Below are 17,404 nucleotides of genomic sequence, written 5' to 3' on the forward strand. Positions count from 1 at the left end.
GGCTGGGGGTGTGGCCTCGCGCCCCGCCCATTGTGACAGTAGCAGTCTAGCTCTCTTTTCAAAGCTGATGGAGTTGTGTGTACCCGTCTCCCTGAAAGCTGCTGGTGCGGCAGGGTGCGGCTGGCTGAGAGTGCATCCTAGTGGTTGGTGGGTCGCAACTCCAGCGAGGTTCCAAGAAAGGCAGAGTGTGGGCGCCTAGAGAACTCCAAGAAAAGCGCCACGCTGGGAGAATGCAGCTCTATCTCCCCAGCTCCACATTTGAAGCGCTCAGGACAGGACCCCATCCGGGGAGGGGGTGCTGAAGGCGTAGCATTGTGCTATAATTCCATTTCCCGCCCTCCACCCTCCCAAACCAAAATTATTTCCTGGTAACTGATTTGGTCTCCTTGTGCCTAGGTTATTTGAAGCAAATACCAAATATCTTAGTTTGTCACTGAGGAGAGATGATATTAAGCTCTCTTCTTTCATGGAAATAAGATGCACTTAGCATATAAAACAATCCAGTAAGTGCAGTACATGCTAAATGTTGTGCAGTTCCCTTCACTAGATAACTCAAAACATGTTCTCCACCCGCAAAATAAAACCCCCTATTCATGAAGCAGCTGTTCCTGATCCCCATCCTCAACTCTGTCCCTTACTAGTCTTAATGTCTCAATCGGTTCTTCTGTGAGTTGCAACATTTATGTCTGACTTTATCAAGTGCTAGAACTTCAGAGTGAGACCAGAAATAAATCAATCCTGGACTGATAGGTTGCCCCATCTCTTTGCTGTTAATAGTACAGACGGGGAACCATGTGCAATTTGAACTGTTTGGTTAAATCCGACCAGTGCCTAAGTAACAAAGGAAACCTAATTTAGAACAAACACCTGAATGCATAATTTTAGAGAATGTTTTGTAACCAAAGGCTGGGTCTTGGCCTATTTCAGACCATTAATTGCCCAGACCCCTTCTGGGCAGGACCTTACCACCTGAAATCATCAAGCTTATTACATCCCTCCTGTTTTCCACCAAGGACCTCCACTGAACTTGGTGCCATGATTTGTGAGTCATCCTTTCTCAACTAAAACCTGATTTAATTTGCCTAAGGCCCAGCATGGTGGTACAAAACCAATAATCCCACCTCTTAGGAGACTGAGACATGAGGATGGTAAGTACCCAACACATAATCAATCATAAAGAAGTGACAAGAAGTACTGGAGCTATATATACCTCAGGGTATCTTAGTGGTGGAGTATTTGCCTAATGTTTGTGAGCACCTGGATTCATCCACCAACCCCCCCCCCACACACACACACACGCACACACAGGCAAAAAAAGAAAAGAAAAAAAACCTCAAGTGAGTGAACAGCCCACACATTCTAGAACAGAGAGAAGCACTGATAATGAGAACACCCCGAGACTATTATTCAGAGGTGGAGTCAGCACCAGACACAGGTACCTGACAGTGGAACCCTGGGAGTTGAACAGGAAGGACTCTTAAGTGCCTAAGGAGTGTTGTCCTGGGGAGGGGTGGTCCACAAGGAGCCAGTGTCCTGTATCACCCACCAGGGGTGTGTTTGGCTATTATTGGTTAGTTATGACCTGGAACAGAGACAAAAAGCAGGGAAGCTGTGGTAGGCCATGTCCATGCATAGAAGTCCTGTGCTGTGGGTGGGGCAGGAAGCAGGGAGCAGAGGTGAATAGAGTTACAGCTCAGAGAACAGAGGGCTGTTTCCTTGGCTAACCTGTAACCTCTGCTTCAAGGCTGACGTCTGTTCTGGCAACTGCAATTTGGCTGCTTTCACTCTGCACAGAGGAGCGAGCAGATCTGAGACGAGGTAGGACCACTGGGAACTCAGCAGGAATAAGTCATTTTAGTCTGTCCTGGATGGGTGGAACCTGACAGGAAAGAGGAGATACTATAGTTTCTGCACTACCCAGCAGTTGCAATCACCTCTTTCCCCTCAGAGTGAAAACTTAATTGTAAGAAGGCTTCTTCTAGGGCAATGCACAGCCTGAAAAACCCACTTTGTACAATACAGAATAACTTAATAGAGTGTAGCATGATCTCAACAGTCCCTGAAAAGCCCTCCATCCCCCACAGAGCATCTCTTCCCATTAAATACTGCCTTTAGAGGCCCTGGCACCACTCTATCATCTGTCTCAATAGAGCTGATGAATCCAGCGCCCTCATATAAGTAGAGTCATGCAGTATTTGCCTTCTGTGACCACCTGTGATCTATTCAGCATTATGCCCTGTGTTTTGGTGTGTATTATAGATCACATCCATGTATCCTTGTATCTATCAGTAGTCCTTTGCAATCAGTGTTGTGAATAGTGGTGATCTGTGACCTTTATACCAGACTTCTCATGGGCAATAACAGAATGTTCTTGGGCCATATGAAGTATATCCTGCCCAATTTGGAAATTGGGCCTGTGAACTTGTGAGGACTTATAAGAAAGTTTGAGACTTAAAAACAAAAATCTTTCCAGGTATTGTTGGTACACACCTTTAATTCCAGCACTTGGGAGGCAGAGGCAGGAGGATCTCTATGACTTGGAGGCCAGCTTGGTCTACAGAGTGAGTTCCAGGACAGACTCCAAAATAATACAGAGAAACCATGTCTCAAAAAAAAAATTTTTTTTCCTCCTGGTTTTAAGCATGAAAAGAACATAACAAGTTTGAAATTCAAAAGTATTTAGGTTATGGCTCAATTTATAATATATGAAGCCTATTAAGCTATATGGAATGAATGAATGCTTGCTTAATTTTTGCAGTAGCTGTGGATCTGCCCCTAGACTGGGGAAATACTAGTGCCCCAAGTACCTGGTGACAAGGGGCATCTGGAACTCCTGACTTGCTATGAAGGAAGCAAGAGTGAATTTTAGTCCTTTCCACCCTTCTACAAGTTCTTCAACTCAAGCACTCAAAGTAGACATGATCTGGGAATTGTGATGAAACTGCAGCCAGCAGCCAGCCCCACTCCTGTGGCTAGCAGATTCAACCACAGCCGTTGACTGGGGACAGGAGAAGAGAGCCAGTGGTCAGCATGGGGAACGTGGTGTGTCTCATGACAAGCAAGAAGTACAACTGGTCTTGAATTGGAAGAGTAAATAAAAACTCTGAGAGCTGGGGGCTGGAGAGTTGGCTCAGCAGTTAAGAGCACTATTGCTCTTCCGGAGAACCCAGGTTTAGTTCCCAGCACCTACCTGGTGGCTCACATTCATAATTCCAGTTCCAAGGGATCCCATGCCTTCTCTGTACCTGGCATGCATGTGGTGTACATACATACACACATGCTGGAAAAGCAAACACACACATAAAAACAAATATATCTTTACAAACGAAAACATGGAAGCTGAAATATGATGGAGAATTGGCCTTCTGGAGCTGATGGTGAAGGGCTATTTATGGTTGGTTCCCCCAGGGTGCCTCAGACTGAGGTCACAGCTTTGTGTTTTGTTGTTGGTTTGTACGTATATAGGCTTGTGTGTACATGCCTGTGGAATCCAGAGGATGACTTTGTATGTGTCTTCTGCTGCTTTGAGATAGAGTCTCTCAGATTAGTCATCAATTAGGCTAGTCTGGCTGGCCAACAGGCTCCAAGGATCCTCCCCAGAGCTGGTATTACAAATGCCCATCACCACACCTTGCTTTATTTTTATTATTTATTTTAAATATGTGTATTTAAATATGTTGCATTTTGATTGCATGAACGGATGTGTGCCATGTGTATGCCTTTTGCCTGCAGAGGACAGAGTGGGCATGGGATTCCCTGGAACTGGAGTTACAAATGGTTGTGAGCCACCATGTGGGTTCTGGGAACTGAAGCCATGACCTTTGGAAGAGCAGCATGTGCTCTTAACTACTGAGTCTTATTTCCAGAATGCCTTTTTTTTAATTACATTTTATTTATTTTGTGAACCTATATGTGGGGAGCTTGTGTGAAGATCAGAGGACAGCCTGTGGGAATCGGTTCTCTTCTCCCACTGTGTGGATCCTGGGGATCAAACTCAGGTCATCAGGCTTTATAGGCAAGTCCCTTCACCTGCTGAGCCATCTCACCATCCCTCACCTGGCTTTTTCACACGAATTCTAGGGATTAAATGAGATCCTCATGATCAAAATGCGAGCATTTTTCTGATAGAACTATCTTCTCAGTCTTGTGGCACTGTTGGTTTTTTTTTTTTTTCAATTATTTTAGTTTTGATTGTGTATATTTGACTGTGTCTATGTATGTACTCACACGAGCATAAGTATCCAAAAGGCCCAGAAGAGGGTGTTGGATCTCTTGGATCTGGAGTTCCGGGTGGTTGTGAACTGCCTGATGTGGGTGCTGGGAACCAAACTGGGGTCCTCTGCAAATGCAGCAAGCACTCTTTACTGTTGAGCTATCTCCCCAGCCCCATAGTTGTTTTTATACACAGGCTGAATATTTTGTTTTACAAGACCAAAAATTTCTTGGAGGGAGATATGAAACATTGTGGAATCAGACAGTAGCTACTCTGGGAAACCTAACAAGATAAAGCCAGAAGGTTGTGAAGAAATGGCTTTCTTTTCACACTGCCTGGTGGCAGCCATCTCAGAGCCTCTACCAGGGCCACCAGATTGCTTAAAGTATCCAACAAATACATAAATAGGGCTGAACCATGTAGGAAGGTTGTTAATCATGTAATCAAAGATCATTGTTCCAGAGCTGGGAATGGTGGAGCAAGTCTTTAATCCTAGTACTGGCCTGGAGGCAGAAGCAATCATATCTTTGTGAGTTCAAGGATAGCTTGGTCTACATAGAGTTCTAGGTCATCCAGAGTTGCACAGTAAAAACCTGTCTCAAATAAATAAACAAACTATAAGCTGGGCAGTGGTAGCACACACCTTTAATACCAGCACTCAGGGAGGTAGAGGCAAGTGGATCTCTGTGAGTTCAAGACCAGCCTGAACTACAAGAGCTAGTTCCAGGACAGGCTCCAAAGCCTTAGAGAAACCCTGCCTTGGAAAACAAAAAACAAAAAAAATTTAATTTAATTAAAAAAAAAACTCACAAATGACTGGAAAGATGGCTCAACAGGCACTTAGAGGCACTTGGGAGCACAAACCTGAGTTTGATCCCTGTAACCCACATGGTGGAAGGAGAGAACTGACTTCACAAAAAAATTACCTTCTGGCCTCCACATACACAATAAATAAATAAACAAAAAAATAAGTTTCAATTCTCTTGAACCTCTAGGAATACACCCACAGTTTATTAGAACACATGTATTCGTAGTGCAATGCCAGTGTTTTTAGAGGGTCATTGAGGTTTTGTGTTTTGATTATTTTTTGTTCTTGAGATGATTACTATGTAGCCATGGGTGTCCTAGAACTCCCTATATAGACTATGTAAACTGGGCTAGCCTCAAAGTCTCAGAGAAGGCCTGTTTCTACCGTCTGAGTGCTAGTGTTAATGGTATATGCCATGATGCCCAGCCCATCTTTGAGTATTTTTGACAGGGGTCTACAACTGAAAAGACCACAGGAGGCTGGCCATGAGCCACAGTTGGAAGACTCAACAACAAAAAGGATTCTCCCTCAGAGCTTCTATAAGGAAACAGCCCTGCTGATACCTCAATTGCATATGATCTTCTGACTCCAGAACCGTCAGAGAATAAATTCCTGTTGTTCCAAGTCATATCAAAAGAGAATTGTGAGGGTAGGCATGGTGGCACATGCCTTTAATCCCAACATTTGGTAGGAAGAGGCTAAGTTTGAGGCCAGCCTGGTCTACATAGAAAGACTGTCTCAACACTCACCCACAAAAAGAGAACCTTGAGATAAATGAACATGGCAGACTTAACTGGAGCAAAAAGTGGCTCAGGGTTGGGAAGAATGCAGAACCATGAAGACTGATGATTGGGCAGCAAGCAATGCAAGGCTCACAAATAAATACATTGTTTCTCTCCCTCTTTCATTTTTAGTGCAGATCAAAATAGGACTCTGTCTTCAGACTGCAATGATCTCTTCCAAAACCAATGATCCAGATTCTTGAATGAAATGTTCCAATGCAGTGAGCTGTGGTTTATTGTGGATACTTATAACTGGCGTTAGGGAACCCAAAACTCAAACCATGTATCCTGATGGTTTGTTGAGGGGACTCTTTGCTGAGATGCCTTTCTCTACTGGTTGAATTCATCCTCAGAGAGGCACTTGGTGGGAAAAACAGTGACTTTGGGATATCATTTCAGCAGAGCAAATGTTATATTACTCATACAGCAGGTGCTCAGTGGAAATGTCACGCTTGTATCGTGGAACAGAGTGTTGGAGGAAACAAGAGCCTCTATGCCTCTCCAGCCCTGCTCCCGTTTCCCAGTGTCTCCGGTCTCTTTTCCTGTAGCCAGTTTAGGAGTCAAAGAGGAAGGAGAGAATGTCCCTAGGCCAGCCTAACTGCTGGGGAGTCCCGCTTCTCATGAGCCTCAGGGTATGGGTTCCCTCTCCTTCTGAAGGTCAAGTCTGTGTGTATTTTGGGCTCAGCTCTTCCATCCTGTAGTCTATGCATCCATCAGGGCCAATCCAGAACAAGCAGCAGGATGCGGAGATGCTAGCTAGCGGACAATATCTGAGCTTCAACTTCTCCTTACAGCAGGATTCCTTGCTTGTGCCTTCAAGCAGTCTGGGAAGTAAAAACAAAACAAAACAAAATTAACACAAACCCAATCCAACTCTACTTTGAAATGCAGAGATTTTCCATGAAGAACACAAGAAAACAAACATCACTGGAAATCCTCTCAAAACCAGAGGCTCCGGTGGAGCACGAATCAGGAACTTGTGTTCTAGTTTGCCTGCTGCGGTGACAAAATACCAACCTGGAAAGAATCGGTTTGTTTGGCTTATGCTTCCACATCACAGCTCATCACTGGGTGAAGTCAGGGCAGGAATGCAAACAGAACCTGGGGGTGGGGACTGCAGCAGACATTTCAAAGGAAGGATGTTTACTGGCTTGCTCTTCCTTCCCCCAACTCATAGTAAACCAGCTTTCTTATAGCACTCAGGACCACCGCCCAAGGGTGGCACTCCACACCTTCCCACACCAGTTGTCAGTCCAGACAATGCCCTGTAGACATGCCTGTAGACCAATCTAATGGAGGCAATTTCTCAATCGGGGTTCCTTCTTGCCAGGGGTCTTTAGTTTGTATCAAATTGACAAAAAACTAACCAGCACACCTGACTTCACAAGGGAGATAGCCAAGTCCACAAAAGACTCATTAATTTCCTCAATGTCCCTGAACGTTCCTAATGGCTAAGACTGGATTGGAGCCAAGATAGTTTTGTGTCCTTTCCTCTGGCATGGTAGGTGCTTTAGACCCACCATAGGTGGTGTCTATGCTAAGTTCAAGATCCATGGAGCTATGTGCTTTAAATGGTTCACAGTGTGCTGTGATTCTTGACATTTGAGAATGTAGCTTGGGAGGAAAATGGAATCCGATTTGCCCCTTCTGTAAGCTGCTACTCACTAAACACTCTCATGAGGGCTGAGTCTGATACCACCTTGGCACAATGTGACCTGGAACCTGGTTGCTCACAAACACTGCTCAAGGGTCAGCCCTCTGGCTTGGGCACAAAGTGAAACACTCAGAGAGGCCCTTTCTTTCTCTGAATGTTCATAGTATGACATAGCAAGTAGCCACACTGGGTATATTTCCTATCTTCTATTAGACTGCAAGGAGGGTGGAATTACTCTGTTCTGCTCACATCTACGGCTTGTCCTACCAGCACACCATGCTTCGTAGACTCGGGGCTGGAAAGTGACCCTGATGATTCAGAGGTAAAGAAGAAAGAGCTACCTGTGGACAGAGAGGGAAGCACTATGTTTTGTTGTCTGAGAGCAGGGCAGCTGCCACATGTTAGACTTCTCAAGGCCACCGTAGGCAGACGTGAGAGGGGCAGGGAAGGGAAAGAGGCATGTCCCAAAGTCCCAAAATTCTGCACATGGACTCTGCCAGAATATCTGTTCAGTTGGCCAGCTAGTTCTTTAAAGCTGTTCCTCATGCTCTGTCACCCCTAAGCTGACCTCCAGCCCAACCCCCATTTCACCCTGGTAAATTTTGCCCTTAGCAGTTCACTACTTATGCCACATGCACAGAATCAGACTTGGACTAGTCCAGGCCCATTCACTGCTTGTTGAGATGAATAGACACTGTTCTCAGAGACAAAGGAATCCAGGCTATCCACAGCACATCATTTTCTGTTCAGGGCATACCAAAATAAAAACACACTAAGAAGCAGGGACCATGACCCACATCAAGAACAAGCTGAAAAGAAACAGTTCAGGAGGGACTCTGTAGCAGCTGCTGTACTGGAGGAAGGAGCTGTGAAGTTCTCAGTGCCTGTGTAGAGGCCAGGAAGGGAGGGAGATGGCAAGCTTTCAATTTCCCACTCCTTCATTAGGCCTCTGTCTTTACTGGCTTTTGTCTATTCCATTTGGAATTTTCGAATTGACTTTTTTTTGGGTTTGGTTTTTTTTTTTTTTTTTTTGGTTTTTTGAGACAGGGTTTCTCTGTGGAGCATTGGAGTCTGTCCTGGAACTAGCTCTGTAGACCAGGCTGGCCTCAAACTCACAGAGATCCACCTGCCTCTGCCTCCCAAGTGCTGGGAGGAATTGGCCTCTTAAAAACAAATATATTTATTGTATGTGTATGAGTGTTTTGCCTGCATTTATGTCTATGTGCTGTATGCATACCTGGCCAGAAGAGGGCACCAGATCCTTTAGGACTGGAGTTACAGACAGTTGTAAGCAGCTATGTGGGTTCTGGAAACAAAACCTGGGTCCTCTGCAAGAGCAGCAAATTCCCTCTTAACCATTGAACCATCTCGGCAGCCAACTCCCCTGCTTCTTTTTTGTATACCCTGAAACTATGGAATTGCAGTACAGGTCACTCTTGGCTCTCAAGAGTCTGCCTTTTATATGACCAGCTTCTCAGATCATATTACCTTTCCCAGTGTCTCACACACGTTAAGCAAGTGCTCTAACCATTAAGCGATATTTCCAGTCCTCTTGTTATTTTAAAACATAATTTATTTTATTTGCATTGGTGCCTAGCCTGCATGTATGTCTGTGTGAGAGTGTCAGATACTGGAATTACAGACAGTTGTTAGCTGTGCTGGGAATTGAACCCTGGTCCTCTGGAAGAGCAGTAAGTACGCTTAACTGATGAGTTATCTCTCCAGCCCCCTTATTTTATTTATTTATTTTTAAGTTACCTAGGTTGTCCTTGAATTTGTAATTCTCCTGCCTTAGGCACCCTAGTAGCTGGAAAGACAGAGCTGAGCCCAGTTCCTGAATTACTTTCGAAAACCTCTTTTCTTCCTTGATGACCATTATTGCAACCTGGAAATAGAGATAGTATTCAGGTAGTTGGATGTAGTTTCCCTCCACACATCACCAACTCTGCCCAAGGTTGCAGTCCTGGTGTTTCTATCTACTGAAAATATCATAAACACACAACCCAGGTCTACAGTGAGGGGAGATTTGCCCACCAGTAAGACCCCAGTGGGGCCCTTTCCACAGTGCTCATGCTGCAGCAATGAATGTTCTGCACAAACCATGTGTGGAGAAGGGTCAGCCAGGACTTGACATCCTTATCCATGAAGACTTGGACACTGTTGCCTGTCTTCATCTTAACTTACAGTTAGTCATTGATGCTAAGGATGCCCTAGTTCCTATGATTCTTTTGTTTGTGGCTAACATGAGTCTTAAGTCGATCTTGTCTGGCAATTTTCTAAATTTTCTTATTGCTTCTAATACTCTACTGTCTATTAGAGTTTTCCCTTAACATCCTAACAAGAGGAGAAATATGATCTCTTCCTCATAATTTCATTTAAAAAAGTTTTATGTAGCTTCTTGATGGGCACTGTCTGGGCTCTGGCCTTTTTCCAAGCCATGCCCAGTCACCCCAGACAAAGCAGGCTCATCTGTCTGAGGAGAGGACAGGGATGACAGGGAGAGACAATGGGCATATACTGAGTGAACATCTGAGTGCCAGGAGTGTGCCAGACAGAGAGGGTCAGGCCTTGGTTCCATGGAATGGACTCCTAAGGATAGCTGGAGATGTGCACAAACCAAAGTGTTGGATTCCTTACAGAAAAAACAAAAAACAAACAAACAAACAAAAAACCTCACATGTACTACAAACAGGGTTTCTACATCGCTAGTCAGAGAGGGCTCCTCTGAGAGAGGCCAATGGGAGCTTGGGGGAAAACCAGCTGGAGCTTCAAGGCCAACGTATCCAAACTTACAGGCAAACTCCCCATTTAAACAGCAGATGCCTGCTTAAATTAATGATGGTATCCACTCCCGGTGGCACAGAACTATAATCTCAGCACTTGAAAGGCAGAGACAGAATGATCAAGGACAGCCTGTGCCACACATTGATGGTTTGTCTTAAAAAACAAACAAATACAAGGGGCTGAAGAGATGGCTCAGTAGTTAAGAGCATTTACTGTTCTTGTTGGTTCCCAACATTTACGTGGTGACTCACAACCATCCTTAACTTCAGTTCCAGGGACTCCACACATACCAGGCATATATGCAATTGATATACACATAAACATGCAGGAAAAACGTACATCCTCATAAAATAGATTTTAAAAAAAATTAGCTGGGTGTTGGTGGCACATGCTTTAGTCCCAGTACTCAAGAGGCAGAGGCAGGCGGATCTCTGTGAGTTCGAGGCCAGCCTGCTTTACAGAGCTAGTTCCAGGACAGGCTCCAAAGTCATACAGAGAAACCCTGTCTAGAAACACCCCTCAAAAAATATTAACCACTGTTTGGAATAACCCTTCAATGGGAGGGTTAAAGTTCAAGGTCAAATGGGGATACAGCCTAATCAATAAAGTGCTTGATGCATAGGCATGAAACTGGGGATACAGCCTAATCAATAAGACATCTGATGCACAAGCATGAAGACCTGTGTTTTATTCCTAGAACCCACATAGGAAAGCTCAATGTGGTAGCATTTTCTTGCAATTCCAGTGCTGGGGAGCCAGAGACAGTCCAGGTTCCAGTGAGAGATCCTGTCTCAAAAAACAAAGTTAACTATGTCCTGAGAACCAAGGTTGACTTTTGGTACACACACACACACACACACACACACACACACACACACACCATAAATACATCTTTAAAAATAAAGTCAAGCTTCCATTCAGTGTGAAAAGGTAGTGAGCTGGCTGGGCAGGGATGGCAAATGCCTTTAATCCCAGCATTCAAGAGGCAGAGGCAGAGAGGCAGAAGCAGGCAGGTCTCTGTGAGTCTACAGCCTGGTCTACAGTCAAGTTCCAGGACAACAGTCAGGGCTATGCAGAGAAGAAACTCTGTCCCCTGTCTCAAAAAAAAAAAAAAAAAAAAAAAAAAAAAAAGGAAGTGAGCTATTAAACAGAGGATCCTTAACCTAAAGCATAAAGCCACAGACTGTGGTTCCAGCTTGAGCCTTCTGGAAAAAGCTGAACTACAGAAACAGGAAAAGAGAAAACCCAGCAATAGTGTTGGTGGGCAGTGGGGAGGATGATGAGCAAGAGCAGCAGGCAGTTCTCTATGTGATGTGCTGATAGTGTACAGTGGGCATGTCATTCTGAAACATGTGACTGACAAGTGTGAGACCCAGTGTGAACCTAGGATTTGGGCAGTAGTGTGCGTGTGTCCCTGTATGTTCATTGGTATAATCACCCACCCACTGTGGGACATATTACTAAAGAAAAAAAGGGACTGGAAGAAAGTGGGTATGTGAGAACTAGAAACCTATTTTCTTCACAGTTCAGGGTTTACTTTATTTGTTTATTTATTCATTTACTTCTTTTGGGGGGGCGGTTCAAGACAGAGTTTTTCTGTGTATCTCTAGCTGTCCTGGAACTCTCTCTGTAGACCAGGCTGGCCTCAAACTCATAGAGATCCACCTGCCTCTGCCTCCCAAGTGTTGGGACTAAAGACATACGCCACCACTGCCTAATTATTTATTTTTATTTTATGTACGTGTGCCAGAATATATGTATGTATACCGTGTGTGTTGGATATCTTAGAACTGGATTTAAAAATGATTGTGAGCTACCAGGTGGGTATTGGGAATTGAACTTGGTCCTTTGCAAGAACAAGAAGTGCTCTTAACCACCAAGCCATCTCTCTAGCCATTGTTTGTTTGTTTGTTTTGAGGCAGAGTCTTACTATGTAGCTGTGGCTGGTCTGAAATCCTCCTACTGCTACATCCCACATGGCACAATTAAAGATATGTGGCATAGGGTTGGTTTTTCGTTTGTTTGTTTTGAGAGAGAGAGTCTCACAAAGTCCAAGCTGGCCTCAAAGTTCCTATGTGGGTAAAAATAATCACCATGCCTCTACTTCCCAGTGTGGGGAGTACAGTCATGCACCATCGTGCCACGTTCATATATGGCTGGGAATCAAGCTGAGGGTGTAGTAGGTGACAGGCAGTCAGCCTACTGACTGAAACACAGTCACTTTTTTTTCTGTAAACCCAAAACTGTTCATAAAAATACATTTAATTATTTATAAAAAGCTGCTTTATAAAAGGAAGTACTGGGAAGGGAAGGGGATAGTTTGCTGGAAGCCAGGGACAGAGCCTACTTCGTAAAACCCTGACAGGCCTAACGTGTGATGTCTATCATGGTGTGGAAACTGTTGCTGCTGCTGCTGCTCTGGGCTGTACCCATGTTCCAGAATAGGAAGACAAGGAAGCTTTTAGCCTACAAGGTGAGCTCAGGCCATGCCTTCCCACTGCATGCTTGTTAGATAGAAGTCTGGAATCTAGTTCACAGAGGCCTGTGGCAGGGTGGAGAAGTCAGGGCCTTGATGGAGCAGATAGGGGCCTGGATCATATGGGCAGGCCCAGGGGGGAGGGACCTGAGAACATGGCAGATGGGGAGACAGCTCCAGAAGGCAAGATACAAGGACTCCCATGATTCCTTTCTGTGCAATGTGATAATCCCTGGTTGCCTTTGGGAACACCCCCAAATGACCCAACACTGTCCTGTGGATCTGTGATCTCTCCTCTCCCCTCCCCTCCCTCTCCCCTCCCCTCCCCTTTCCTCCCCTCTCCTGTCCTTTCTTCTCCTCTCCTCTCCTCCTCTCCTCTCCTCTGCCTTCTCTCCTGTGTGCTTATTCACCTCCAGCTGCTATCTGCTTAGCAGTTACCCTGCCTTTAACCTACAGACAGTATGCTGCTTTTGTTTTTAAAAAGCTAGCAAAAAGAATCTGGGTGGGACACCCGTGGTCTCCCCTTTGCTAGCTCCTGATGAGCTAGCTGTGTGATCCTGGGACAGTGATTGTCTCTGAGCATCAGTTTCTTCATCTGTCATCAGAGGTGAGCCACTCAGACCATGCAGGATTTCCTGCCCATGCCTCATTGCTCTACCACATGGTCTATTCCCTGTGTCTCAGCTTGCCTTCTGCACACCTGGTCTATAACAGGTGCTGGGGGGGGGAGGGGCGTGGGGATTTGAGGCCAGGTTTCTCTTTGTAGTCTTAGCTGTCCTGGAATGCACTCTGTAGACCAAGGTTGGCCTTGAACTAAGACATTTGCCTCCCTCTGAGGGTGCTGGGATCAAAGGTGTTTGCCACTCCTGCTAGGCTCAGGCGCTCTCTGGCACTCTTCCCTCCCCTCCTCTCCCCCGTTGCCATCTACCTTTTCTGTCTTCCCCTTTTCCAGGTCAGACAACATGCCTTGAGTTGAAGGGTGGTTAATTCAAGAAAGCCAGAGTGGGTAGAAGCAGTATCTGAATGGAGAGGCTCCTCTGGGGACTGGGTCTTCTGGTTGTTTCAGGGGATTGGAGAGCCGTGTGAACACAATTCTGAGTGTCAGAGTGACTGCTGTGTCACTAACAGCTTGAACCCACAGAAATTCTGCACCCCCCAGACCGTGTTCTTGCAGTGTGTGCCCTGGAGGAAGGTGACTGGGGCCCCTAGTGACACCTGGGTGGGGAAGAGACCAGCAGGGGCCTCCTGCTGCTCCACTCCTACCTGCTTTTGGAAGAGCTAGATGAAGTGGCCCCTGGGTGGAGCTTAAGGGGTTCTCAAGGGGGGTAGAGGGAAGGGGGGCCCTGGCAGCAGAGAATGCTGGTCCCCTGTTCCCTCACAGCCAAATGGGCACTTCTGTGAAGAACACTCAGAATGCCACAGCAAATGCTGCATCAGGACCGGCGACAGCCCAAACAAGTTCTGCTCAGCAAAGTCCATCTTCCTGCAGTGTGTATCTTGGCGCAAGGTTAGCATGGAGCAAGGGTGTTCCCCATGGGGCCTTCCCATGGGAGCAGGGAGAAGAGGGACAGAATGAACGGCCTCACTGGGAGTAGATGATATCTGACCATCTCTCTCCAGCAAGAAGGGGATAAATGCCGAAGCCACTCAGAGTGCTGGAGCCTATGCTGCCTCCCACTGAGTGAGAACAGCTCTCCCCACTGCACAAAGAGAACTGGAATCCTGGCCTTGTGCCTGCCTGTGGTAAGTTGCCCACCCCGACCCCCATCTACTGAAGCTGTCTGTGTGTGTGTGTGTGTGTGTGTGTGTGTGAGAGAGAGAGAGAGAGAGAGTGCATGTAAAACCAAATCCCACCAACAGAGGTCATAGTGGCTGCGTGTAGTTAGTGTCCATACCCAGTTGGTAAAGTGGAGGGTATAGCTGGAGCAGACCTGGGGGTAGGCAGACTTGGGGGCGGCGGTTCCTGGACCAGGCACTAAGCCCTTTGGGTGTGAAGATACACAATGATAAAGGCCAGTTGATCCCACCTGGAGGGACCAGAAACTTGCAAGCCAAGAAGCTGGTGTTGAAAGGGCCAAGAACTGGAGCAGAACGAGTCTTCAGGCCTACAAGAGTGTGTGTCTGTATCTGTGCATGTGTGTCATATCTGTCTGTTCTGTCTCTCTGTGTGCCTCTCTGTCTGTGTCTGATTGTCTCTGTCTCTCTGTCTGTCTGTAGTATCTATCAAGTAAGGGGACCATTACAACTGCCAAGCAGAAAGGGTCTCCTGATTTCTCTCCTTCCCATCTCCTTTACTTTCTACTGGCCCTTTAGTGGGGCCAGAAGACAAAAGCTCATAGAACAAGGGCTGTGGAGAATGGGAGCTTGTGGGACTCAACAGCATAAATGTGTGCACAGCCTGTGTACACCATGGGTGCCATGTGGAGCTAAGTACATAGTTTGCTGTTAGACATCATAATACTGACCAGTACACAGAGGTCTATGGTTCCTAAGGTTAAGAATATGGCGCCTGCCTGTTGGGTCTGCTTTAGCTTGATTAACACCTGAGACATACTGCCACAGTTTAAATGAAACGAAGAGTCAGGCAGTCCGGTCCATAGTGTCTGGGCCTGGACAGGGCGCTGTGATTAGCACTTAGGGTCAAACTCATGCGATTTTTCTCCCTGACCTTTGCTGTCCTTTAGTGAATGAACACGAGCTCGTGCGACACAGACCTAAAACTGGACTCCAGAGAGCAGAGGGCATTCGGCTCACACGCATACTGTTCCCTTATTTGGGTTCTGAAAATCTGTAGGAATTAGAGATGTCTGTTGCTTGTTGTTAATATGAACTTGAGTCCCACAGCATGAAGATTCTGAGAACAAATCATAGGCTTGCTGCTCAGTTACTACACATGAATAAAAACTGCTGATTGATGAGGAAGCACCGGTCCATGTTTTTCATTTATTTATTTGTTTATTATGTATAGCAGGGCATGTGTGCCTGTTTGCCAGTAGAGGGCACCAGATCTCATTACAGATGGTTGTGAGCCACCATGCAGTTCCTGGGAATTGAACTCAGGACTTCTGGAAGAGCAGCCAGTGTTCTTAATGGCTGAGCCATCTCTCCAGCGCCCAGTCCATGCTGCTTTTTGATTAAAAAAAAAAAAAAAAAGCATGGAAACACTGAAGACCATTTGAGCCTGCTCAGCTCAATAGCAATGCCGGCTCTGAGGCCATTATTACCTATGGAGAGTCAGACTGGGGCAGAACTTTCAGGGTTGCCATTGTGCCAGCCCCCACCATCCTGCAGCAGTCTCCAAGCTGTGATCATGTGTTTTGTCACTGGAGGTATATGTAAAATGGCCATCCTAAAGGAAAAGTTTGCCTTGAACAAACTGCCTATATAGCACAAGCTAATCCTGGCCCCAGGGTCAGCCATGCCGGCTTCTCAGAACACCAGACCTGTTTCCATACAGGCTGCTTTTCTTTGGCAGTTCCTCCAGTTTGAGCTGCTGAGGTCCCCCTTGCCCTCCAACTCTGACCCAGGTTCACCTCCCCTTTGTTGCCCATGCTTGCCCGTTCTGAGCTGTGTCTGTGCCTGTTAACCTCCCTTTCTTCCTCTTTTCCTGTTGAGCCCTCTATGGACGGGGGGGGGGGGGGGGGGGGGGGTCCTGCAATTCCATTTGGCTTATGAGTCCAACACTTGCTTTATATTTTCCCAGACCCCTCATGGCCAGTGCCCAGGCTGCTGTGTTTTGCTGGGGGGGGGGGTATCCTAGTCTTCCTGTACTGCCTGGTCATAAGTGTCGTGTGCCCATCTCTGACTTTCCCTGTGCATTGCTGAGGAGTATAGAGGTGATACTATGAACAAGGCTGCGGTTGGGATCACCAAAAGAATTCGAGAAGTTGGGGGCTGGAGAGATGGCTCAGAGGTTAAGAGCACTGGCTGTACTTCCAGAGGTCCTGAGTTCAATTCCCAGCAACCACATGGTGGCTCACTGTAATGAGATCTGATGCCCTCTTCTGGCAAGTAGGAATACATCACTGTATACATAATAAATCTTTGGAGGAGAGAGAGAGAGAAAAAAAAAAAAGAATTTGAGATGTTGGTATCTTTCTTTAAGAAAATGGTTCAAGGACAGAATGCGGCCAACCTGGCCTGCTCAAGGCTGTAAGATCAAACCCCAGAACTATAAAATAATAAAATAAGATGACTTTTGGTTACTAACTTAATATTAAAGTATTTATTACTATAAGACAAACTGTTTAAACTTTATTACTATAAGACAAACTAAATGTATAAGTTCAAAGTGGTAATATGGAATTTTTAAATTTTTAAAAATTGCTGACATTTCTAGGACATTTTATTTCCTAGGAGAGAAAAGAAAGAAAGAGGGGAGAAATGAAAGGAAGAAAGGAAGGAAGGGAAGAAAGAAAAAAGAGAAGGGGAAAGAGAAGGAAAAAAGAAAGAAGAAATAAAGAAAGAAGGAAGAAAGAGGGTGGGAGGGAAGAGGGAGGAAGGGAAGGAAGGAAGGAAGGAAAAAGGAAATTACCTCTAGTGAATGTTAACCAATTCAAGACCCTTGCTGTTCCAAAGACAGCCACGAGATGGTGCTGTGGCCTTGCCAGAGCAGAAACACTTTGGCAGGCAGGAATGCACCTGGCTCAGAAAAAACAAAACAAAACAAGCCGGTGGCTGCGGCACA

At 45.8% G+C, this 17,404-nt stretch overlaps 1 protein-coding gene across 1 annotated transcript; it reads left to right on the plus strand.

The window, feature by feature from the left end:
- Positions 1-12,618: 12,618 nt before the first annotated feature.
- Positions 12,619-16,303, plus strand: Lrcol1 (leucine rich colipase like 1). Its single transcript, XM_051176361.1, has 5 exons — positions 12,619-12,714; positions 13,784-13,909; positions 14,099-14,224; positions 14,338-14,460; positions 16,193-16,303. The coding sequence occupies exons 1-5, from the start codon at positions 12,619-12,621 to the stop codon at positions 16,301-16,303; spliced, it is 582 nt and encodes a 193-aa protein (XP_051032318.1).
- Positions 16,304-17,404: the final 1,101 nt, after the last annotated feature.

This window comes from Phodopus roborovskii, unplaced genomic scaffold (assembly GCF_943737965.1).
Source record: "Phodopus roborovskii unplaced genomic scaffold, PHOROB, whole genome shotgun sequence".
In the NCBI taxonomy this organism is placed as follows: domain Eukaryota; kingdom Metazoa; phylum Chordata; class Mammalia; order Rodentia; family Cricetidae; genus Phodopus; species Phodopus roborovskii.

Bases quoted from the DNA above. Each gene is read 5' to 3' on its own strand.
- Lrcol1 (XM_051176361.1), top strand. From the start codon at position 12,619: ATGTCTATCATGGTGTGGAAACTGTTGCTGCTGCTGCTGCTCTGGGCT. The intron at 13,910-14,098 runs GTGACTGGGGCC...GTTCCCTCACAG, and splicing joins AGTGTGTGCCCTGGAGGAAG to CCAAATGGGCACTTCTGTGA. The intron at 14,461-16,192 runs GTAAGTTGCCCA...TTTCTTTGGCAG, and splicing joins TGGCCTTGTGCCTGCCTGTG to TTCCTCCAGTTTGAGCTGCT.